This window comes from Cyprinus carpio, chromosome A12, assembly GCF_018340385.1.
Source record: "Cyprinus carpio isolate SPL01 chromosome A12, ASM1834038v1, whole genome shotgun sequence".
NCBI lineage: Eukaryota > Metazoa > Chordata > Actinopteri > Cypriniformes > Cyprinidae > Cyprinus > Cyprinus carpio.
This window is the reverse complement of record NC_056583.1, coordinates 8240005-8265195: the sequence shown is the minus strand read 5'-3', so window position 1 is coordinate 8265195 and position 25191 is coordinate 8240005. Positions and strand designations below refer to the sequence as shown.

Below are 25191 nucleotides of genomic sequence, written 5' to 3'. Positions count from 1 at the left end.
TCCTGGGGGTGGGGTTATGTACATTTCTGGGTTTGTGATGTCACAAACCCAGGAAGTAATTCATTGTAGTCCCTACGAGCCGTTTTTGTAGGCATTAAACTGCCAGAATTTTAAAAGACAATATCTCCGTTTGTATTGAACTTTCAGCATTGTAACTTGCAGATATTGTTTATGCTCAAACAGCAACATTACACACTAACTAACGAAAGGATAGAAATTGCAATCAACCACCCCTTCACCTCAGCATAAGAACTCATTTACCTGTGTTGTGAAAGCAAGTTTGTACTCTGAATTGAGTTGAACAAAACAGTGGAAGCATTAATAGTTTATTTTCTCTGTTTTTTGGGAAGTTTGTGTATGATGACCTTGTTGCAAAAGGAATCATTGTTCCAGCACAGGAAGTTCCTCCTCCTACCGTCCCAATGGATTACTCCTGGGCAAGAGTAAGACCTGTCCCCATTCCTTTACAGTGTGAAAGAGGATTGCATTATTTTTTTCTGAAATATTACAATATTCTGTAATCAGTGATTTGATATGAATTCTCACTAGTGTTAAAACCCAATTCTTCTGTTTGTGGTATTATGATGTGTATGATGTGCTGCAGTATCAATCTTATTTAGAATCAATTCCATGTCACATAAAAAAGTGCAAGATTTTCATTGTTTGATTCTGTGAACCATTCACAGATGTGGACAAAATATGGTACTAAAATACTCTGACAGTGTTTCCTGCAACGCTGTTCAGTTGCTGCTGAACATATATGTGTGTGTGTGGGGGGGGGTGTGTGTGTGTGTGTTTGTGTGTATATATAAAGTACCGATAAGAAGTACCGGATCGATAAGCAGTATCTGTAGAAGTAGTAATACCCATCCCTAGCCAACAAGGAGTTCACAGCCTTCTAACAGTTAACCCAAGAAAAACTTTTTTTTTTAGGGCAAGCGCTACCAATTATGTGCTAACTGGTTGGATTTAATATGCAAGTTATTTTGCTTATTCTGTCTTCAACACTGTGCAACAAATACAGCAAACAGCAAATACAACTCTTCCTGATACAAGGTCATTCAGTTGCTCTGTGACACAAAGTCAATTTCCTCAAGACAGTGCTCATGATTTCACATTGTCTTTGGTCAGATTTTAAGAAATTCACTTTTAACAAATATGAAGCATTTGGATGAATCGCTGGAAATTAAAGACAATGAAAATTGCTGGCTGCTAAAATGCATAGTAAAAAGGAGGATATGGTCAATTTTCAAGATGTATCTGGGCTGCTTTTTTGTGTGTGTAGGAGCTGGGGTTGATTCGTAAACCTGCATCATTCATGACTAGTATCTGTGACGAAAGGGGCCAGGAGCTCATATATGCTGGTATGCCCATCACAGAGGTGTTCAAAGAGGAAATGGGCCTAGGAGGAGTACTGGGCCTGCTGTGGTTTCAGAGGAGGTTTGTTATGTAAAATTCCTTTATTATGTAGAATATTCATATGAATTGACTGAAAAACTATGTGTTTGTCGACTTGCATGATGTATGGTTTTGGCTTGAAATCATGAGTGCATGTGTGTTTTTGACAGATTACCACGTTACGCATGTCATTTCATCGAGATGTGTTTGATGGTGACTGCAGATCATGGGCCGGCTGTATCTGGTGCTCATAACACCATTGTGTGCGCTCGTGCCGGTAAAGACCTGGTGTCCAGTCTGACATCTGGACTTCTGACGATAGTAAGATCAGTCACTGTACACGGCTGCTGCTTTCCAAACTAAACTGGTTCTGCTACAGTACAGCAAGAAGAAGATTTCACTAGCCTCATATCAAATATGAAATATAAGCAAACAGAGTCTGGCTGTGTTTGATTTTGATGATATTTGTTGATATCTGTTGTTGATTTACAAGTAATATTACAATAATTAAATATTAAGAAAACATAATATATTTAATAATTATTATATGTGATATTTACCATTTATATGATAAGAAACCGTTGAAAAATAAGATTGTTTATTCTCCTAATTTTTAAAGAGGAACTGAATTGTGTGTTTCTGTTCTGCAGGGAGATAGATTCGGTGGTGCACTAGACGCAGCTGCTAAACAGTTCAGTAAAGCGTTCGACAGCGGCCTGCTGCCCATGGAGTTTGTCAACAAGATGAAGAAAGATGGAGTACTGATTATGGGCATCGGGCATCGAGTCAAATCAGTAAATACACACACACACACACACAGTGCATGAGACTTGATTAGTTATATCAGGAATATTAATGACACAGTATTTAAGATTTTTGTAGTAAAATATCTAAAAACCACTTGCACGATGTTATATATTTCATGCAGTTGTGCACTTACGTTATCCCCAAAAGTTCCCAAGGATTTCTATATCCAGAGAAATTCCAATTTTAAAAAATGGCTCACCCCGGTTCATTGTCACCTATCAATAATGTAATATCCGTGCTGTTGGTTTCCACTTTGTGGACTAAAATCCTGCTGTACAGTTCAACTAAATCCATTACGGCTGTCGCGAATAAAATGAAAATGAAATGAAAAGTGTTGACAGGAGTATTAAATTTAGATCTGCTCAATGTTGCACCATGATTCTTTTTCCGCATTTTTACAATGTTGCACATTATAACCAATCACACACAAGTCTGTTGACCTTGTGAATGCAATGGCCAATCAGAGGCGCTCAGATGAGTCATCACTGAAACGCCAGTTTTGTTGTTCAGTGCGCAGGCTCACTGACTGTATTCTGTTCTCTCAGTAGAATTTATTTGCTGTTTGAAATTTTGGAAGGTACAGGTAATATATATATATATATATATATATATATATATATATATATATATATATATATATATATATATTCATTACATCCATTAACATGATTCATACATCTCTGGATGTGGAAAAAGACATCTCACATAGTTACACTCTCTTTCTTGGCGTCATCAAGCTTCGCCTTTGTTATTGTTTTGAAAATGCGACCTCTAGTGGCGAAAACTTACATATTGTGCCTTTGAGACAAAAATCTTAAACCAATAATGTTAGAGAGGGAGAAAATAATTAATGTTGTATATTAATTTTATGTTGTTACTCATTTTTTATCTTTCATGTTACACATGACATAATATCTGAGTCTGTTAAGTTCAAGTACAAATTTACCCGGATTTGTAAAAAGTTCATTCATAATTTGGCTGGACTTGAATCAGAGTACGGCATTGCGTACCCAAGTCTATTATTGATTACTGCATTTAAAATTTTTATTGAAACACTTTTTTTTCCATACCATAAACCAACCAAATGCATCGTAAAAGTAGTTCAAACAGTCCAAGTCAAACAATAGATATGTATGAGCTACTGACCAAAATTTAAGTACATGCAATATCAATCTCAAGCTTAGGTGGCCAAATATTTATCGGATTTGAAACCACATTTGAAAGTAGCCCAAATTGAATCTCATATGTGTTGCTGTTTACACGTATGTATCATTAAATGCATACATATGCAACAAATTAATACAAAAAATGGAAGTTAAAAGTCATACTTGCAATACCACATTTTAAGGCAGAATTTTCAGTTGTCATGTTGTCTTTTGTTCTTTCATTCATTAACTATGCAATTCATACACAGAGTTATTTGAATAAACCTGTTTTATGATGAGCATGTAAAAAAAAGTGAAAAAAAAAAGTCAGTTGTCCTAATGTCCTTAATTAAAGAAAAATGTTATTAAAATATTGAAATAGTTGAAAAAAACCAAGTAGTTTGGCATACTCTATTATTGTTATTTCTTAGAGAAAAAAAAATCTTTTGTCGGCCAAATTAAAGTTATGGTCAGCAAACAAGTAGTAAAAAAAAAAGGAAATTATGTCATAGAGAGGACCCCTATATACCCTTATGACTGTGTCATAGTCATTAAGCCTGTTAAAATATCAGATAATTTGGTCGTTTAAGGAAATACAGGGTTAGTTCGGGTATTAAAATGTCATGTGGTGGAACTCTCAAAAAGGATCTGTTGCAGGCAAGTTGCAGATGTAAGGGAAACAGGTCGATTTAGCTCAAAGGGAATCATTTAAGATTTTAAAGTGAGTTTGAACAGAATCACTGTTTCATGGCTGATCACTGAAACGGCCAGCGATTCACTGAACGAGCCGTTTAACATCAAATCTGCGCTGGATATTAATATCCAAAGTATAGTGAAAACACTATTAATTAGCACAGTAACAAGATCGGCAGTTTAAGACATTAACTTGTAAGCACAAAACACAAGATACTTCTCTTTTCAATATGAATAAGGCTTTATTAGATAAATCTAAGACATATGAACTAATCTAACACATAAGCACACGCACTCACACATTCACACAAGTTGCAGGAAGATAGAAAGTTAGGGAAGAATGAGTTTAAGAGAATGAAAATGTGAAATCCCAAGTTTACAGCAATACGTGAAATTGCATAGACATGAACAACCATCAGTCACTTAATTAACCCTCGCATTGAGTTCATCAATTAGGTTAAAATTATATTAGATAACACCAGTACAGATCAGAGTCTGGAGGTACGTTACTTGTGATGCCTGTGTAACGGGGTTCCCTTTGTTGTCGCTGAAAAGGGGGTTTCCTGAGGTTGCTGATTGGCTGGAAGTTCAGTAGTCGTTGAAGTGACGTCTTGGGAAGCCCGTGGTTGGGCGTTGGCTGATGATGCGGAGTTGTCTGCTTGAAGAATCATAAGAACACAACACGAAGACACACCCTTACAAAACTCAACACAAAACACAAACCATAAAACGAAAACAAAACGGAAAAGAAACTAAAGTAAAAGAATAGAAGTAAAGTTTGACGAGACTAGGTGGTGTTTCTTCTCATCGTGGCTAAGCAGCAGCAGGCGTGCAGGCCGAAGCACGCTGGAAAGGCGCTCAAAGAACGCTAAAAGTGATGACAAAGCATGACTAAATGCTAAAGCTAAAAAGCAAAGGCTAAAAAACAAAATTTGATGGTGTCCTCAGTATTTAAACTGGCCTTTTGGCCACACCTCAAATGTTGTCTTGACCAATTAGATATTGTCTTTGCTCGGGGTATCATAAATCGTATGTTATCTTATCAAGCATGTGGTCCGAATTTTCCCGCTCTTGCAGGGTATAATTTTGGACATGATTCCTATAACAAGAATATGATACATTTGACAAATAACTGATGGTCAGAAACGTTTCAAGCAAGAAGATTCGAACACACACATACTAAACATGAATATGATCCCTTAAGCTATTCAAGAGTTATTTAAAAAGACATACAGGTCCTTCTCAAAAAATTTGCATATTGTGATAAAAGATCATTATTTTCCATAATGTAATGATAAAAATTAAACTTTCATATATTTTAGATTCATTGCACAGCAACTAAAATATTTCAGGTCTTTTATTGTTTTAATACTGATGATTTTGTCATACAGCTCATGAAAACCCAAAATTCCTATCTCAAAAAATTTGCATATTTCATCCGACCAATAAAGGAAAAGTGTTTTTAATACAAAAAAAGTCAACCTTCAAATAATTATGTTCAGTTATGCACTCAATACTTGGTCGGGAATCCTTTTGCAGAAATGACTGCTTCAATGCGGCGTGGCATGGAGGCAATCAGCCTGTGGCACTGCTGAGGTGTTATGGAGGCCCAGGATGCTTCGATAGCGGCCTTAAGCTCATCCAGAGTGTTGGGTCTTGCGTCTCTCAACTTTCTCTTCACAATATCCCACAGATTCTCTATGGGGTTCAGGTCAGGAGAGTTGGCAGGCCAATTGAGCACAGTAATACCATGGTCAGTAAACCATTTACCAGTGGTTTTGGCACTGTGAGCAGGTGCCAGGTCGTGCTGAAAAACGAAATCTTCATCTCCATAAAGCTTTTCAGCAGATGGAAGCATGAAGTGCTCCAAAATCTCCTGATAGCTAGCTGCATTGACCCTGCCCTTGATAAAAACACAGTGGACCAACACCAGCAGCTGACATGGCACCCCAGACCATCACTGACTGTGGGTACTTGACACTGGACTTCAGGCATTTTGGCATTTCCTTCTCCCCAGTCTTCCTCCAGACTCTGGCACCTTGATTTCCGAATGACATGCAAAATTTGCTTTCATCCGAAAAAAGTACTTTGGACCACTGAGCAACAGTCCAGTGCTGCTTCTCTGTAGCCCAGGTCAGGCGCTTCTGCCGCTGTTTCTGGTTCAAAAGCATACGCCTGTGCACGGTGGCTCTGGATGTTTCTACTCCAGACTCAGTCCACTGCTTCCGCAGGTCCCCCACACTTTTTCCTTCCCACAGACTTCCCACTGAGGTGCCTTGATACAGCACTCTGGGAACAGCCTATTCGTTCAGAAATTTCTTTCTGTGTCTTACCCTCTCACTTGAGGGTGTCAATGATGGCCTTCTGGACAGCAGTCAGGTCGGCAGTCTTACCCATGATTGCGGTTTTGAGTAATGAACCAGGCTGGGAGTTTTTAAAAGCCTCAGGAATCTTTTGCAGGTGTTTAGAGTTAATTAGTTGATTCAGATGATTAGGTTAATAGCTCGTTTAGAGAACCTTTTCATGATATGATAATTTTTTGAGATAGGAATTTTGGGTTTTCATGAGCTGTATGCCAAAATCATCAGTATTAAAACAATAAAAGACCTGAAATATTTCAGTTGGTGTGCAATGAATCTAAAATATATGAAAGTTTAATTTTTATCATTACATTATGGAAAATAATGAACTTTTATCACAATATGCTAATTTTTTGAGAAGGACCTGTACACAATAAGTGATTAGAAACATTATAATCAAATGTGTGGGTTACATGTATGATATGGAGTTAAGCAATGGACTGATATCCATTTAGAAGTCTTTTTTTAGTTCATTTTGGTGCATATATGCATTGGAAGGCATTCTCTGTGCCATTCTGTGGAGTAAGGATATGTCCTTTGAAGACCAGAGAGGTTAACAGGTCTCCTTAGGAATTTCAGTCTGGTTTCCTTCGAGGTGGGGGAAGTCAATCCAAAGAGCTTGTGATCATGATTACTATCATGGGTTTACATATGATGGTAACGCAGTGCATCTCTTTGACCATCAATCTGGATTACTTGCCCCAAATTTGACAATCTCTACTCCGAATTGAAATTGTCAATAATTGTTCTAATGGTGTTAATGTTGAAAGCTGTTCTCTGAAAGAGTTGGTTGGTTATCAGACTGTGGTGCTAGGAGTTGATTTACAACATCCTGCCTTTCTGTGGAATTCGGCTCATGTTTCAACCAGGCTCCTGATCGAATCTTTAATTTGTCTGGTTCATGCTACACAGATAAATCATCAAAAAGTACTGGCAGCCCTTATTCTCATTTCCATACACAGCTGTTGATATGTTGTATATGTTTATATCTGGGTTTTTTGGTGACAGATCAACAACCCTGATATGAGGGTGCAGATCCTGAAGGACTTTGTGAAGCAGCATTTCCCATCAACACAGTTACTGGACTATGCCCTTGAAGTAGAGAAGATCACAACCTCAAAGGTGATGTTGTTACTGATGCCATTTTAATGCATGTACTGTATGTTTTGTTGTGTGATTGTTTCTTCATGTGATGCTCACATTACAATGTCTTTCACGCTCTGCAGAAACCTAACCTTATTCTAAACGTTGATGGTTTTATTGGTGTGGCTTTTGTGGACCTCTTAAGAACATGTGGAGGATTCACACGGTAAGTCAAGAAGACTATTGGTTTTAAATATGTGTGTTTAACATTATGGATTGGACTCCATTTCCTAAATATTTCCAGCACCAGGGCTCACATAGTCAATATCCAGGTTTCCATCCAAGGATTTTTTATGAAAAAAATGTAGTGCTTCAAAATTTTTACCGATATAGCTGATGCAAATGCCATTTATCATAAATATTTCTCATGTGTCAACATTATCTTTTTCCATTTAACTTAAGCGCATAAATTCTATATCGATACTTCAAATGTGGCAAAAAATGTGGTTACCTCCCAAACATACTTATCTTAATTTATCCTGTATTATCTTAATGTTTCTTTAGTAGCCTACGTTTACATTATTTTTTACACTACACTGCTCAGTTTAAATAGCCTGTAGTCCGTGCCGTTCAGCGTGACCACCCCTTTGATGATATGCAAAGCACATTTTGTTTTACGTGGATATTGGAATGCAACGTACAAAATTTTTAATTAATTTGTTTTTACTTGTTAGTAGCTTCTTATATTTTTTTTATTCTTGTTTTGTTCTGAGTTCTTTTCTACCGTTAAATTTAAAGTATTTGTTTCAGAGTGAGGGGAACTAAAATAGCATGGTTTTCAATGTTTGGCTGACTGTATTGACAATGAACAGGTTGCATTTTCCAGTTAGTCATGCTTAACTGCGCGAGTAAAGTATGATTTCTTGTTTTTTTCAATTTTTTTTTTAATTTTAATTTTTTTACGGAAACAACTTACACCGGACACGAGCGGCATGGCAACTGTCACTTCCGGTGTAGACACAGTGTTACTATACTCCTTCATTTGTGGTCATATGAGAGTAAGACATTATTCAAAACTATTATAAATATTCCTTTATTTGTGTACATTAACAATAAAAACAAAACATTGTGCTTTTGTAAAATAAAGGAAACCAACAGGATGCTGCTTTCTCAAGTTCGCATCACAAAAATGAGCCGAAATTCTGCATTTAGGCTGCTGATTGTTGCACAGTTTTTTTTTTTCTGTTTTGTTAATTTATTTAGAAAAATATATTTTGCATATAGGCCTATTTATTTCTTTTATATAGCCTATAGCTTTATTATGTTTTTCTCCATTCACAGAAGCGCTGCAGGTGCATGACATGACCATATGAATCCTCACGTCCTGTTGTTTTGCTGCTTTTTACATGTATAAAATTAATCCCAGGAAACTAAATGTAGGAATTTTTATTGGGTCACAGCCACATATCAATTCAAATTTCATTTAATTGTAATTTAACATTATGTTGTCAGTTAATAATGGCTTAACGACCTTCGGTTGTTGGTTAGGAGAAATAAAACCGAAATAAACATTTCCTCTAAAAGTTAAAAATAATTTTCAGAAAAATAATGATACTCTAATACAACTGCACCTATTTAGGAATAATGCTTGATCAAGTATCTGAATAGTCTATAACAAAGTACAAAAAAAAAACCTACAACTCATGACACTTGTTAAAAACAATTTTATGCAGGCCTATACTATTAAATAATAGGATATTAAATAAATTTTGTTTCAAATGGATGAAGAACAGGCTATTAGCCTGTATTATTTACGCAGTAGGTGGAATTATGTATGGAAACAGCTCAAGGGCAATTTGTACCTGTAAAAGCAATTTTTGCAAAGTTTTTTTTTTTTTTACGCATATTCTCTTTATCGATAACAAAACAGTGCAAAAACTGGATGGAAACTTGGCTATAGAGACCAGAAATAGTTTTATAATGTATAGTTTTAAAATGTGATTTCCATTGGGCAATCGTTTGGATTCACAGGGCTTTGGACAAAATTATGTGACAGTTGCAGTACAGATGCGTGATTTTGATTTTCAGAAGACTCTGAAATTGTTGATTTCTAGGGCTGCCCTCAACTAAAGATTTTTCTGCGATTTAAGCGATTAGTCAAATAATCGCACATTTATATAAATAAACCATATAATTCATAATAATGAGCCTTTAATCTATCAGCGTTCAAGTGCACCCATAAAACTGGCCACAGCATGCTGGCAGAAGTAATGATTATGAATGCGTCGGGGGGAAAAACAGCAAGAAGACTGACTTAACATTATGATAATTCATTGATAAACAAGTGTTTCCTGTATGTTCGGCTGCAGCGATCTCCACAGTGGAAACATTTTTTATACAATTCATTACATAGTCTGAAAATATTTGTTTTCCATTTGAATTGGTTCAGATGAATTGGTTTGTTGTTATTGTGAGTGCACAGAAATAAATAAGTAGACCTTTTACAGATTCAGAAGATGTATTACTCTTATCTGTATGAGCAAAAACTACAGATTATTTTAAGTTAAATGCAAATGATCGCACCGATGACTCCAAGTTAGCTGTCATGCAGTGAGCACGCTACTATTCAGCTTCCACACTCACAAACACCTGAATGGTGTACACTTAATTAGCCATGTAATGATGCTACTACTTACATGCTTCAGATAAGCCACATTTGAGGTTGATGAACGAAACAAACGTTTGCATGTCTTGACTTATGTATTAATAGACTAGCTGTTAATAATCTGTCAAGGAATAAGTGACTTTGCAACTTTCTGTGGATTTTTTTTCTGCAACTGATAAAATTTTGATCAACTAAGCCTCTTCTCGTCAACTAACGTTTAGTCGACTATTGGGGGCAGCCCTATTGATTTCAGATGTCTGAAATCCAAATGTCTGGTTTGTCTAGTGCTCATTCTTTATATGCAGAGTATATTCTTCACTAGTTAATTTGACATTTATTGAATGTCATTGTACAGATCATGTATCTAAATTGCATTTGAGTATGTTTATGCATTGCAGGGATGAGGCAGATGAGTTTGTGGAGATTGGGACCCTTAATGGAATCTTCGTTCTGGGACGCAGCATTGGTTTCATCGGTAAACCACTGAATTACTCTTTACTGTTCAGACCCAGTCCCACCAGTTCTAAAACTGAATATCTGCTGGAAAAATAACCTCTATTACCCAAAATGTTTGCTGTTAATTTCTGTTTTTGAATTGAGATTGTTTTAAATTGTTTTCCATTTTGATTTCACAAAGAGACAAATATATTTGTGAAAATTGCATTGAAAATTGAGGAAGTATGTATAATTTGTGTGGGTCAAACAAATTACATTTTATGATATTGTTAATTATTTATATATTTAATATTTGTTTTTACTGTTAATCCAACAGGTCACTATCTGGACCAGAAACGTCTGAAGCAGGGTCTCTACCGCCACCCGTGGGATGATATCTCCTACGTCCTTCCTGAGCACATGTCTATGTAAACCTGGAAAATGTTATAAGTATTTTGGATAAATATGTGGGAACATGTTTATTTTATTACTTTATCATAGTGGGAAGGGGTAAATTATTCAGTCGTAACCAAAGAGAAACACTAGCAAAATACTGACAAATAGTAGTTGCTAACACACATGTTAAAGCATGACAGTTCTCAGTTGAATTTATAAAACGGTTGCTTATAAAGCAAGCTTCATTTTTATGGTATGGTGTCATTGACCATCTTATATTACTAACACTTCAATGCACCTTCCTTTGCTTTGGTTATGATTAACAAATTAAGTTTCATGTCTCTTCAGGCTGCCAGTTGTAATAGTCTGAATGCAGAGCACCAAATTCTAAAGCATACTCTCAAATGATACCTGTTATGAAATGTTAGCGTATACACCCTGAAACTTGTGTTAGCAAAGTGGAGGTTCATACCAAGCACATTCATCACTATCTGGGATAAATTACTGCAACAGAAATGTAAAACTAAATTAGCTTCTATGGTGGTGTTTTTATGTGCAAAATTCTAGTATTTTTAAAATAAAGTTCTTTATTGGTTATTTATGTTGGACAATTTTCATATGTTCCATGGCATTCAAAATTGGTCAAGGGTAATCTCTTACACTAATGGCATTGAGTACATATCAGAATAATCTAAAATGTTGCGAGTGAAGTTACTGATTCTATCTTCAATAACAAATTGATGCCTTGCAATGAATTGGAGGAGTCGACATGCTGCATTTACAGAGGACTTGTTGATGGGTGTGAAGAAAGGGAAACAGTTAAACAGGGCAACCATCTAGTGTTTACAGAGATTGGGCCAAAAAAGAGAAAATATCTGGTGAGCAGCAATTCTTTGGGTGGAAATGCCTTGTTGATGCCAGAGACCAGATCAGACATTTTGTCAGCTTGTCAAATTGTGGCGTACCCTGGAGACACTTATAAGTAATGGTTCTCCGGATCTATATCTCAGGAACATTTTTTATGTTATTACCATGAATGAAATTGAGAAATGTTGATCTTATTTAAAGTGAAATTTACATAAAATGTTACTATTTTATATAAATGTATTTACATTATTACAAACTGAGGCAAATTAAAAAACAACATCATAAGCCCACCCCCCAATGTTATGTATGTTTTGGGTTATGACAGTAAACTCACCCTCAGTCCTCATGATCTCATCACAGTCCAGCTGTCTCAGAAGATGTGATGCACTCGCACTTCTTGCTGTGAAACTTGAGTGGTTCTAAATTAGAAAAAAGAACAATAAATGAACACTACTACTTTAGTTACAATATACAGTAATTAACAGGTAGCACCTGAAGCTCTCGATAATAGGCATAAATACATTGATCAGCCACAACTTTATAACACCGCCTCTGGCAGCCTGCCTTCTTCCTCTAGTGCATCCTGTTGCCATATCTTCCATCTTTGCAGGTAAACAACACAAAAACATGATTCATTAGATCAGGCAACATTCATGCACTGCTCCAAGTTTCATTTCTGATTTCTCACGTCCCCAGTGTAGATGTTTTCGACGGTGAACCGGTGTCATCGTGAGACCAGTTTTATTTTGAGTCAATGTGGTCTTTGTAAATACCTGTTCATGTTAAGAGTGTTACAGAGTGTTCTGAGTGTTAGAAAGCTATATAATCATTGCTCATTTTCCACTTAAAAAGGTGTATCATTAAAGTATGTCAGCAGGTGTTTGAACAAAATATTTTATAATCCAGAAAATATCAGATGTATGTAATTTAGAACTAAATAACCCAGATTTTTCTTCTTTTTTGTTATTTCCTATATTAATATTTGTGCTTGGAGCAGAAGTGAACCATGTGTTCATAAGTTCTGGTGAAAATGTCCATATTCACTGTAATAATGCTGATCATTCTGATTGGCATTCTGATTCTGTTTGGTTTAGTGAACCAGTGCACAAGAAGAAAAAGTAAGCAAACCACGAAGTCAAGAGGTCACATGCAGGTGGCTTTCTAATTTTATGTTCATCTGTGTTCCAATACACAAACATTATTATGATGACATGACCACATGGAATAAAGAAAGTCATGAAGACCATCCAGTCAACGTGATTCATATTCAAACCAGTAAGCAAGTTCTGCTTTGTATACAGTAGAGATTTAGCACAAATACATAAAAATGCAAAATGCCTCAGTTTGAATATTAAAAAAAAACATTGAATACAAAATGGGGGGGGGGGGATCAAACATACAAATACAGTATTTTCTATTTGAATTCAAATTAGGCTGAAATCTTTTCTATTTCTAGTCTTTAAGATGCTGCTGGGACAGGCTCCTGCACACACAAGCGGTTTTGAAAATGGATGGATGGACGATCCATTGTTCATGAAGTCATAATTTCAATTTGTAGAGCTATATTGATCAAATTGCTAAATTGCAGAAAAATTTGGGTTGGCACAAAGTATTTTTTCAAAGTATATTTGTATTATATGTATCTGAAATGTTAAAAGCTTGAGGGTTTTGAATGTTTTAAGTGTACGGTAAAATAACCATTTATTTTAGCCTGCAATGTACAACACGCTGTAAAAAATTATTTAGAGATTTTGCCATTTCCATTGTCCAGACAACAAGAAAATTTTCAGCCCTCAACTAGCTGAAAGTTGAATGAAAACCTCAAAACGCATGTTGAAACAACTGCATCACAACGAAGAAAAAAATACGATTTAAAAAATCAACAATTTTTTTTTTTTTTTACAGTGCAGTAATATATTTGCGTTCATGTTTATAATTTGAGTCAATAGATTCTACTACTACTACTACTAGGACTACTACGAATAACAGGTCTAATAATAATAAAGACCCTAAAAGAGTTCTTAGTTCGTTTCAGCAGCAATTTGAGGTAGTTTCGATATGATCGATGTTATGACAAAATAATTCCAAAGATTTTCGTGACATAAATTTTGTGTTTTGCTCATAGACTGTATAAAAACAGGTTTTGATAAATTTGCTGCTTAAACTGTTGTGGTGTTCATTCACATTGTTTCTTGATTATGTCACTGCCAATACTTGTAGAAACAATGTAAATGAACACCACAACAGCTTAAGTAGCAAATTTTGCAAAACACTAAATTTATGCCACTGTCAATACTTTTGGCCACGACTGTATATAAATAATAATAAATATATATGTTCACAATTTAGCTTAGCTTTAGCCCATTTCTTTACATGAATATGATATTTCCCAAATAAAATAAATAATTAGTTGTGTAAGAAAATAAATTGTACTTTTAGAATCAATAATATCTTGTAGAAAAACAAATATGACATCATACATTTCAATTTGTATGTTCCAAACATCCTACAAATGAAGTTCGAGACATCTATCCAAAATAATATTGAGTATACACACTGAAAAAAAGATGAATCACAGATCTTTCACAACACCACAAAAGTCACAAGAGTTTTCCCTATCCAAATCCAACCGTTAGAAGCACTGATTGAAATATGCCATTCGTGACGTGGTTTATGCAATAATTAAAATTACGAGCCGAATGTAGGCCTAGATCCAACAGTGGGGTTCAAGTCTGACATAATGTGCAATTTATTTTATAACACATTTCTATGCTGTTTCAAAACAATATGATGTTTTTATGTTATTTCTTTATTTATCTGTTCCCAGATCAGCATGTCTCGCGTAAGTTCCTGTAACGTCAATGGGACTCCTGCGGTGTATGTATGGTGCGTGTGCGCATGTGCGTGTTGAGCGCTGTTTATGTTGGAGTGTGTATGTTTGAGTGTGCTCCACCACCTCAACATACTACGCACTTTACGAACCGACCGCGCGGACACCGAGATGGCTGCAGCCGCCCCGAATCCAGAGGACGCCAGCCGAAACAGCGGCGGGCCAAGCACGGCGAACGCTCTGGCAGGAGAAGGAGAGTCTGAGGAGGCCGAGGAGTTTGCCTCCGCGACCCACTGCTCGGAGCTCTCCCGGCGGCAGAACGAGCAGCGGAAGCTCGGGCTCTTCTGTGACGTGACACTGGCGTTCAGCAGCGCCCCGGGAGCCTCCAACAGCTTCGAGTTCAGCGCCCACCGCTCTGTCTTAGCTGCGGCCACGGATTATTTCACGCCGCTACTCGGGGGACAGTTTTCGGAGTCGGTGACGCGGAGGGTGGAGATGAAGGAGTGGAGCAGCGAGGCGGGCCTCGATCAGGAGACGGTGGAGAGCGTCATCCAGTTCATGTACACGGGCGAGATACGAGTGAGCACTGCGAACGTGCATGAGGTTCTGGAGCTGGCGGACAGGTGAGAGAAAATCATGCATCATAGAGTGTCAGAACACAGCGAGCAGCCTACCTACACAGCTTTGTTGGTATGTTTGATCACAAATAGCCTACACATTAAGCATCACATGCACCTTCAGAACTAGGTTTTGGCATCGTTGGGTATTATAGGCGTCATTAACGCTTTGCAGCATTTTTGGGTATCATGGGTACCTTCTGAATAAGCTGCGTTTCTGGACATCATAGATGATATTTCAGATCGACAGCATTTGTTGAGCATGGGTATGTTCTTAAGCAGCAGCATTTTAGACATCAAAAGCATACTCCGATTCAGTAGTATTATAGATGTGTCCACCATTTTGGGATATAATAAACTTTTTTTTTTTAATGTCATTATGTTTTCCTACATAAAGATGTTTCCCTTAAAAAATTAATATTCTCCCATCATCTGCTCGCCCTCATGTAGTTCCAAACTCATACAATTTTCTTTATTCTGCAAAAAAGGTATCTGAAAATGTTTCAGCTCTTGTTATCCACATGGTCCAAAAGTTGAGAAAATTGTGCATAAAGACAGCATGAGAGTCAGTGGTTTAATCCAGTTACATTTTGAGTTCCGATGTTGAAGCAAAAAAAGAAAAGAAAAAAAGTGAGGTTTGATGTTATTTTGTTGCTATGTTTGATTGGAACTGTATACCATGTGAGTTGATCAATAATTTGATTTGAGAGTAAATTATCACATTTTGCTCTGTTCAACATATACATTTAGAAAGTGATCATATCATAGCTTGTGTTTTAGTTTATACCGTATTTTCCGGACTATAAGTCGCAGTTTTTTTCATAGTTTGGCGGGTCCTGCGACTTATAGTCAGGTGCGACTTATTTATCAAAATTAATTTGCCATGAACCAAGACAAATGAACCAAGAGCAAACATTACCGTCTACAGCCGCGAGAGGGCGCTCTATGCTGTTCAGTGCTCCTGTAGCATACCCCTGAAAACATTAACTGAAAACAACTGAAAACTGTTAACTGAAATATTAAATTAAAGACAACTGAGAAAGACTGAATGCAAACAAAATGCCCCCCAAAATAAAATCCTATTCTGCAGTAAAATATGGTAAAATATGCAGCCGATCTGATAGGTTACAGGAGCACTGAGCAGCATAGAGCCCCCTCTCGCGGCTGTAGACGGTAATGTTTTCTCTTGGTTCTTGGTTCTAAATAAATGCGACTTATAGTCCAGTGCGACTTATATATGTTTTTTTCCTCGTCATGACGTATTTTTGGACTGATGCGACTTATACTTAGGTGTGACTTATAGTCCGAAAAATACGTAAACCTTTTTTTAGAATCTATACATGAAATAAGACATTTTTTTTATTTAGTGCTGCCCTTTAGAGTTACACAAAGTAACACATGCACAACATTGCTGCACTAACATTAATATTTCAACAAGTTATTTTAATTAATATGTAAAATAATTATTTTGCAAAAAACTATTAATCTGTTAAAAAACAACAATGTATTCCCTAAATTTTCAAGGTCGTCTTATTTTTACTGGTTTACTTTTTTAACCTGTATATTCCTATTCAGACCCCCGATACAATGGTGTGCTCTGGATATTTGTAATATCGCTGCTGCATGTTTTATTTCTTGCCTGCTGAATTGCATTGTATATCGCTCTGCTTACAATGACTTTTTTACCTGACTGTGGCTGTTTTAATCAACATAATTTAACTTGCTTTGCAGTAAAGTGAGGTTTTGATGTATACTGTGGCAATTGATTAGCCTACAATGCATACACCCAGTAAACACATCTCCTGTCTGTCTGTTAAAAAAGTGCTTTATCTGGAAAGCATCTGTCGTCTACAAACCTCTTATCTTAATTAAAATGATTTAGAGGCATATTGTTTATCAGTAAATGCTTTAAAAATGCATCATATAGACATCTCCATCATCTGTGTTATTATCTGGGTTACTATTGTCCTTATTTGTAACAATTTATGTCCTTTGTTCTCTGTGAAAATCTTCATTCTAATATATAGTGTACAAACAGAATTCACACAAATAAATATAGTAAGATCAGAATTGTTCCAGTGTTGTCTGTACATTATTAGTTTGTTGTTGCTGGACTACGCTACTATTAGTATTCTGCATTTATGTTGAGACAAAGAGTTTTTAAAGTCAAAGACAGTGAAAGCCTCCCTTTTGACATAACGTACACCTTGCCTTGACTGCATTCACGGATCCATTCAAAATGACTAAACCACTGACCATTGCAGTTTTAAATAGACTTCTTTGGCCAGCATTCATTATAAAACAGTTGCAGGACATACATTTTGATGTATAAAGGCTATTGAAATGTTTTCATACAAAAATATGACAAACACACAGGATTTTTGCACATCAATAACTCCTGCATGCCTAATGTACGACTCCTGTTTGTCACTGTTAGCATCTTTATCTTGATTATAGTCATCATCCTTAAAAACATTACTAGTGTGAGACTGGTTTGCTTTATTCAACCGAGAGATGTAGTTTGCGTATCATATGCTCATGCAGTGGTTGAGTGTGTTGAGCCACCATTCAGTCTGTACTAGGGCTGAAACGATATATCGATACTTCAGGGAGAGATTGTCTTACTATAGGGAGATGAGAGGGTCTGTATTACTTACTATTAGAGAAAGTGTAAAGGTCAACTTGGATCACGTGTGCCTTATACCAATCACATTTCAACTTTGACGTAATTGAATTTCAGTATTTCAGAGTTGTGCGACACTCATTCGCCGTTTACAGATACCATAGAAATGAATGAGAAGTGCAGAAAGCTGAATCCCACCTGTTTTGCTAAAAGACAGTGACTTTTCTAATAAAATGGCATTTTTTTCTGTGTAAACTTTAAAAATAGTTTTAGTGTAAAACATGTTGAAGATTAGCCAATAGTTTGCTGATTCATTTAATGATAAGCTGTTTCCTCTGAAAAGCTGTTTATTAAGTGTAGCGAAGCCTCTCCTCCACTGGCGTCCATTAAAAAAAAAAAAACAGCCTCTGGTCTCCTTCTCCACGTACTGTCAAAGCGGCAGTGTTAGCATTAGCAGTTAACGGTTTTTTTTTTTGGCTAAAGGCCACTTGGCTAGTGGCTTCGCTTCTAACAACAGCTGCAGTGACTCGCAGATTTACGGATTAGCAATTGGCCCTTTTACCCAGAAGGTGGAGATTCGTTCGATAGAGCGTTGCGTTTTTCCCCATTCAAAATTATACGAGTGACACGTCTTGGGTATTCTATAGTCTTTGTCCAAAAGCACAGCCTGCTGGCTAGTTAAATTAATTTGGGGCTACCAAAATCTGAAGAGTGCCTGCTTTAAGGACTACCTGGAATTTAAAAATTTTGCAAGCCCTGCATATTGTTTGTATTTCGCTATAAATCTGACAGAATTTGAAAGCTGAGACTTATTGTTTTATATTAAAAGTACCAAAAGAACAAAGCTTACTGTTATAGTTGGGTGGCTGGCGCACTAATAGCCTTAATAATGAATGTATTCAAAGATGTGAAATATTATATTATATTATATATTATTATATTATATTATAGCTTTTAGGTGTCAGTAACTTTTACCAGTCCTGCACCGCATGTGTATATTTTGATACTGTGATATACACAATATAGAAAAATCTCTAGGCCTATTGATAGACATTTTATATCATCGCCATGTCATACTGTTCAGCCCTAGCTGACTGCTAGAACAAATAAAACAAGAGCACCAACATCATATATCTTGCCTGTTCATGTTGTGGGTTTTTGTAAAGCCTAAAACAATGTCTTTTCTTTTCCACTTACAGGTTCTTGCTTGTGCAGTTGAAGGATTTTTGTGGAGAATTTCTCAAGAGGAAGCTCAGCCTGGGCAATTGTGTGGCCGTCCATAGCCTTGCACACATGTACACTTTGGATCAGCTGGCATTACGTGCTGCTGATATGATTCGTCGCAACTTCCACAAAGTCATCCAGGATGAGGAATTTTACACGCTTCCATTCCACCTGGTCAGAGACTGGCTATCAGACGCAGAGATTACAGTTGACTCTGAGGAGATTTTGTTTGATGCAGTGGTCAAATGGGTTCAGAAGAACTCAGAAGAACGGGTAAAGTATTTTGAGGAGCTTTTTCGTCTTCTCAGGCTGCCACAGATAAAGCCAACGTATCTTACAAGAGTTGTGAAAAATGAGCCTTTGGTCGGGCAGAATGCAGCCTGCCTACAGCTTGTGTCAGAGGCTGTGGAGGGTCATGCGATCCGCTTTGAGAACCTCAAATCAGCAGATACAGAGTTCTGGGCTTCATACATGGCCACATTCCAACCAAGATTTGGCCAGAACATGGATGTTATCATGGTGGTCGGCGGAGTCTCTGAAGGAGGTGACTACCTGAGTGAGTGCGTAGGGTACTTTGTATACGAAGACCGTTGGGTCAATTTGCCACACATCCATAACCATCTGGATGGTCACGCTATTGCGGCCACTGATACCCATGTATATGTGGCTGGGTCCATGGAGCCAGGGTTTGCCAAGACTGTAGAGCGCTACAATCCAAATCGCAACACCTGGGAACAAGTGAGCAACCTCACCACACGCAAGCATTCCTTTGGCCTCACCTGCATCAAAAATATTCTGTATAGTATTGGTGGTCATGGCAACTTCAGCCCTGGCTTTAAGGATGTGAGTGTTTATGAACCTGACCAAGACAAGTGGCACAACCTAGAATCTGCTCCTAAGATTTTGAGAGACGTCAAGGCCATTAGTGTCGAAGATCGATACGTTTATGTCATGGCGCGAACGCCCATAGATACTGACAGCGATGATGGGTTGAAGACAGTGACTACTCGCTATGACACTGACAGTCGCCAGTGGCAAGAAGTCGATTCCTTACCACTTATCGACAACTACTGCTTGTTCCAAATGGCTGTAGCATCGACTAACTTCTACCACACGGCTTCTTGCTGTCCCAAGAGCTACATCAACGTACGTGACGATGTAGCTCGTCAGAAGATCAGTGCAAGGATATCTGATGATATTCTTGAGAGCCTTCCCCCAGAGGTTACAAGTATTGAGGGTGCTGCTATCTGCTATCTTGGTGATGATGTGTTTGTGATTGGTGGCTGGAAGAACAGTGACGATGTGGATAAGCAGTATCGCAAGGAGGCATACCGTTATTGTGCTGAGCGCAAACGCTGGATGCTTCTGCCGCCCATGCCTCAGCCACGCTGCCGTGCCACAGCATGTCACGTTCGCATTCCCTACCGCTTTCTATATGGCTGTCAGCGTTACCCAATGCCACAGAATTTGGCGCGCCAGAGGGACCGTATGCAGCAAATGCAACAGTTACACCGTCGCACGTTAACACTACGCAGGCAGTTACAATCACAGATTGAATGCTGAGAGCCCTTGTTGCTCAATAGAAAAAGTGCTGCAAAAATCATGATAATTTAGTGTCTTCATCATTCCCATGATCCCATTCTTATTCAGATGTGTATTATTTGTTTACTTGTGACATTTCATCACTGGGACAGTGAATGAAATGGCTAAAGCTAGTAAAGAGAGTATTTTCAATGTGATTTTGTATAATGGAATCATATAAATATGTAAAAAAGATACGTTTGTACTGTACATATCTGTACACATGAAACATTGTTTCATGGCCTTGCATGAATTTGCCTTATTCCTGCTGTCAGCAAGTTGCAGAATGCTGCACTTTGATAATTTATCTAGAGTCATAACGTTCCATGTGGTGATGGTTGTCCTGCTACTTTTGTGGGTTTTTAGGTTGTTTGTTTTCATGTTCAACCATTTTCCCAGCTGTAATGAATCATCAGTTCAAAACAGTTTTCTGAACCGTTAAAAAACAAACCATTAATAACTACAAAAAGAACCACTGCATCTATATTCCCTTCACTTGTTAATTAGTTCCTGGTCTTAATTGTGATGATTTTACTTGTTTGGCACTTGAATGCAATTCTTTCACAATCTTTAACATTTGCAAAAATGCATTCTTCACAACTACAAGCACTTAATTTCAGCATTAGCCCTTGTCTTAATCTTTATTCTTATTGTTTTAATTGATTATATTTGTTCTTTTTCAACTTTAAAGCACGGGGAATAAAGACAAAGTTATGGCATCAGTTATTTATGCATAAAGGCTACATCTAATACAATTGGAAAAGCTTAGACATTCAGAATATAGTCAAAGATCCATTACCTCAGTGTTAAGGGCAGGACCTTGTAAACTTAAAAATAATTTGTCATTGGTGTTGCAGTCTATGCCATTTCAAAATCTTCCTTGATGGAAGGTTTTTTTTTTTTTTTTGCATATTTTATTTTAGCCGCCTCAGCTTGTGTTCTGTCATGCATTGTCTGTCAATTATTATGATAACATTTCCCATCAGTCAACTGTAGTTATCCATTCCAATTTTAGTAAGGCATCTACTGAGAACCCTCACTGCATCCTTGTCTTTGTTACATATATATCGCTATTTATAATATTTTTTTCTAAATTGGAAATCAGTTCTCATCTTTCATCTACATTCCCATTTTGTATCTCCTCAAATACTTTTTTCCTCTCTTTTACAATGTGTGATGTTTGATGTCTTTTATTGCAAGAAAACTCAGTGCAATTCACTTAGGTGAAAACTTGTCAAGCAATCATTGGCACCATCTAGACCAGAAAACGTTTTGTAATGTTCACCTGAAGAACATTTAGGCATTACTACAGTCCACACCAAAGTCTTAAAGTACGTCATCTTAGCTGAACTAATGTAACGCTTCGATGTTAAAATCTCTACTAAATGCAAGATAAAAATGGCTTTCACAGTGTATCCATAGCTCTCGTATTGACTTGCAGAGTTTCATTGTCATTTCATACAGGGAAAAACCCCATGAGACATACAGTGAACACAATATTAAGCCTTTTTCAAACATTTTCCTGCATATTGGAGACTCTGTAGGATTTTAGATATTGTATTCAATGGGAAATGTAGGTTTTGTGTCTCTCATGTTGAGATGTGGTTTAATAGTGTTTAAGATCTATATCTGTTTCTTTCCTTCTTGCACAGAGAAAATGAGTATGTATGTATGTGTATGTCGATGGTGAAAGTGTCTGACATTAGGAGTAGCTGGGATGTTAAGGCTGCTCATTGTTTTAAAGTCTTGAAGGGTGAATATAGTTCTTTGCATGTGTTATAAGGTATGCACATGTTGTGGATCTCCGTGATTTGCAATAAATATTTATTAAAAATCTGATATTGTCCAAGAACATTAGTTCTTACCCTTCCAGAAGTGCTTCCAGAAGTACTTTTATGTCTGCTGAAATGTTTTTGATGCAGTATAACTGTGGATTACAGTGTTAATTTTAGATTGTTTAATGCAAAATTACACATTTTCACGTAGAATATGATTATTCCCCAATTGATATGCTTGACTGTGTGCAAATTGACATGAGATCTGTTACTGTGCATGGTTTGAGCAAGTCACTGTAGGAAATAATATGGTCATATTACAATAAAGAAATTATTAATGAGCAAACCTTTTGCTATTTCAAGTGTACACAGTTTTGGTGACTGGTGGACACACATATACAGTATGCACATAAAGTCCAATAGAAACCAATGCAAAGATAACTACAACTAAATATTGTAGAAACTTAGTTTTCTGTAAAGTTGCTTTGCAATGATTTGTATCGTAAAAAGCGCTATACAAATAAACTTGAATTGAATTGAATAAGAAGGCAAAAATAGCATACATTAAACACCGCTACATCCAGAAAGTTGTAAAAACTCAAGTTATCTGCTTATATGCTAATTTCAAAATATCTACATTCACCTTAAAAACACTTACAGATGGAAAATCATATATCACAGAACAGTATTATAAAAGGACAAATGAACAAATCATTCATGTGTGAAGATTACACTTATCATTCTAAGCAGATTGAGTTCAAGTATATTTACCAATTATACTTCATGTAGCAAGTGTTCTAAAATGAATGTATTTGTAGTAAACTTAAACTACTATTTCAGTACTTATTGGGACTAAATTGGCTGCTTTTTGCTTTTGCTTGCTGCTGTTTGTAAAAGTGTACATTAACAGTAAAAGTAGTACATTTTGAGTTTTTAATTTGTATTGCAACTATACTATATCTACACTACAGGCAATAGTGATTTATACTACAGGAAAACTTTTATAGTTTTTATACTGCAAGTATACTTGGTTTTTAAGTGAACTTAACACCATACTTTTAGTTTACTATTTATATAATATTTTTGCACTTAATACAGGGGTACCCAAAATCTGTCCTGGAGAACCAGAGTCCTGCAGAGTTTCACTCCAACCCAAATCAAACACACCTGAACAAGCTAAGCAAGGTCTAAGGGTTACTAGAAAGTTGCAAGGTTGGAGCAAAACTCTGCAGGACTGTGGCTGTCCAGGACCTTGGCCACCCCTGACTTAATAGTATACTTGTATAATTAGCATATTAGAATTATTTCCAAAGCAGGTTTCCTCAAATCCGGCCCTGGAGGGCCACTGCCCTGCAGAGTTAACCTCGAACCCTGCTCAAACTCACCTACCTTTGATTTTCTAATGATTCTGGAAGACCTAGATTAACATGTTCAGGTGTGTTTGATCAAGTTTGGAGCTAAACTCTGCAGGGCATTGGCCCATCAGGACAAGATTTGAGGATCCCTGTTCTAAAGGATCATGTAAGACTGGCGTAGTGGCTGCTGAAATTTACATATATTACATAATATAGTAATACAGTAATAAATGTAGAATTTGGTGAGCATGAGAGACTTCTTTCAAAAACATAAAAATCTAAATTTTTCCAAACCGAAGAATAATTATATTTAAATACTTAATTATATTGATCAAATTATGAATTACATGTATAGGCCAAATAAACTTTGACTTTCTGTATTGTCAGTAAAAGCCAAGTATACTTGAGTATAATTTTGTGTAGTACATAAAAGCTAGACAAAGTATATGCTCTTATTTTAAGTCTAAAAGAAGTAAACCAATAGCACACTTGAATACATTTCTTTTTTGTAAGGGTTGTCATCATATTTCATTTCAAAATAAAATGTTTGCAAATACTTTTGGAACATTTTATTAGGTGGCACAAATGCATTTTTGAGATCCAACATTTTTAGGAATACAAAAATATGAGACATTAAAAATGTACAAACTTTTAATACTGTAAAGCATGTTGGTCTTTTTTTCAGCCTCAGGATTATGAGTCTGTTGCTTTGTTCTCATGCTTTTGTGAATGTCCATGAGAGTTTCACAGTTCTTCATGGTGTGTTTTCTCTGCATCTTCATCCACTTTTAGTTTTAGCTCATCCTGAGTGATCAGACCATCAGCGTTCCTATCCTGGTTCTTGAACATATCCATGATGACACTATCCGGATCCTGAGCTGGTTTAAGACGACCTTTCCCTTCTGATACCTGCTGTTTGATGAACTGTGAAAACTGTGGAGACACAAGGTACAGTAGTAAAGTGAGGATTAAAACTAAACCATTGCTTTCTTACCCAAGTGACTGCGGCACTTACTAAAACAAGTATTAAGTTACAAAGATCATGTGCCCTGAATAAAAACAGTGACGAGGTTAATACAGTACTTCAGCAATAGTAAAGAAAAAGCTAATATAAAAGCGCCAAACAAGTCCTATATTTAGCAATGTAACATGACTTATAGTAACTAGTCAGTGAGTTTGTATTGTGCCCTTGAGTACGGCACTTAACCTCTAGTCTGTTCCATCGTGGTCTCACACAGGTCCACCTTGCAGCTTATTTTGGCCAAGAACCATCCACTTCTCTCAGGAAGAAATTATTTGACTGACAGGTAAAGTCTTCACAAGATAACACACATTTC

General features: G+C 36.7%; 3 protein-coding genes across 5 annotated transcripts in view; 2 read left to right on the top strand and 1 right to left on the bottom strand.

The window, feature by feature from the left end:
* aclyb (ATP citrate lyase b) overlaps positions 1 to 11583 on the top strand; it is a 69650-nt gene extending 58067 nt beyond the window's left edge. For both annotated transcript variants that reach the window (XM_042767383.1, XM_042767384.1), the window contains 8 exons: positions 350 to 443; positions 1286 to 1440; positions 1569 to 1719; positions 2049 to 2192; positions 7412 to 7525; positions 7630 to 7712; positions 10550 to 10626; positions 10924 to 11583. In XM_042767383.1, coding sequence (XP_042623317.1) covers positions 350 to 443; positions 1286 to 1440; positions 1569 to 1719; positions 2049 to 2192; positions 7412 to 7525; positions 7630 to 7712; positions 10550 to 10626; positions 10924 to 11018 — 913 coding nt within the window. In that variant the 3' untranslated portion in view covers positions 11019 to 11583. The remainder of the gene's footprint in view (positions 1 to 349; positions 444 to 1285; positions 1441 to 1568; positions 1720 to 2048; positions 2193 to 7411; positions 7526 to 7629; positions 7713 to 10549; positions 10627 to 10923) is intronic.
* A 3106-nt stretch (positions 11584 to 14689) lies between these two features.
* Positions 14690 to 22563, top strand: klhl11 (kelch-like family member 11). The gene is made up of 2 exons (XM_042767385.1): positions 14690 to 15302; positions 19119 to 22563. The coding sequence occupies exons 1-2, from the start codon at positions 14770 to 14772 to the stop codon at positions 20704 to 20706; spliced, it is 2121 nt and encodes a 706-aa protein (XP_042623319.1). The 5' UTR covers positions 14690 to 14769; the 3' UTR covers positions 20707 to 22563.
* Positions 21616 to 25191, bottom strand: part of fkbp10b (FKBP prolyl isomerase 10b) — a 22975-nt gene continuing 19399 nt past the window's right edge. For both annotated transcript variants that reach the window (XM_042767386.1, XM_042767387.1), the window contains one exon: positions 21616 to 24787. In XM_042767386.1, the coding sequence (XP_042623320.1) occupies positions 24599 to 24787 (189 nt within the window). In that variant the 3' untranslated portion in view covers positions 21616 to 24598. The remainder of the gene's footprint in view (positions 24788 to 25191) is intronic.

Coding starts and splice junctions, on each gene's coding strand:
- klhl11 (XM_042767385.1), top strand. CDS start 14,770: ATGTTGGAGTGTGTATGTTTGAGTGTGCTCCACCACCTCAACATACTA. Junction 15,303..19,118: donor GTTCTGGAGCTGGCGGACAG/GTGAGAGAAAAT, acceptor TTCCACTTACAG/GTTCTTGCTTGTGCAGTTGA.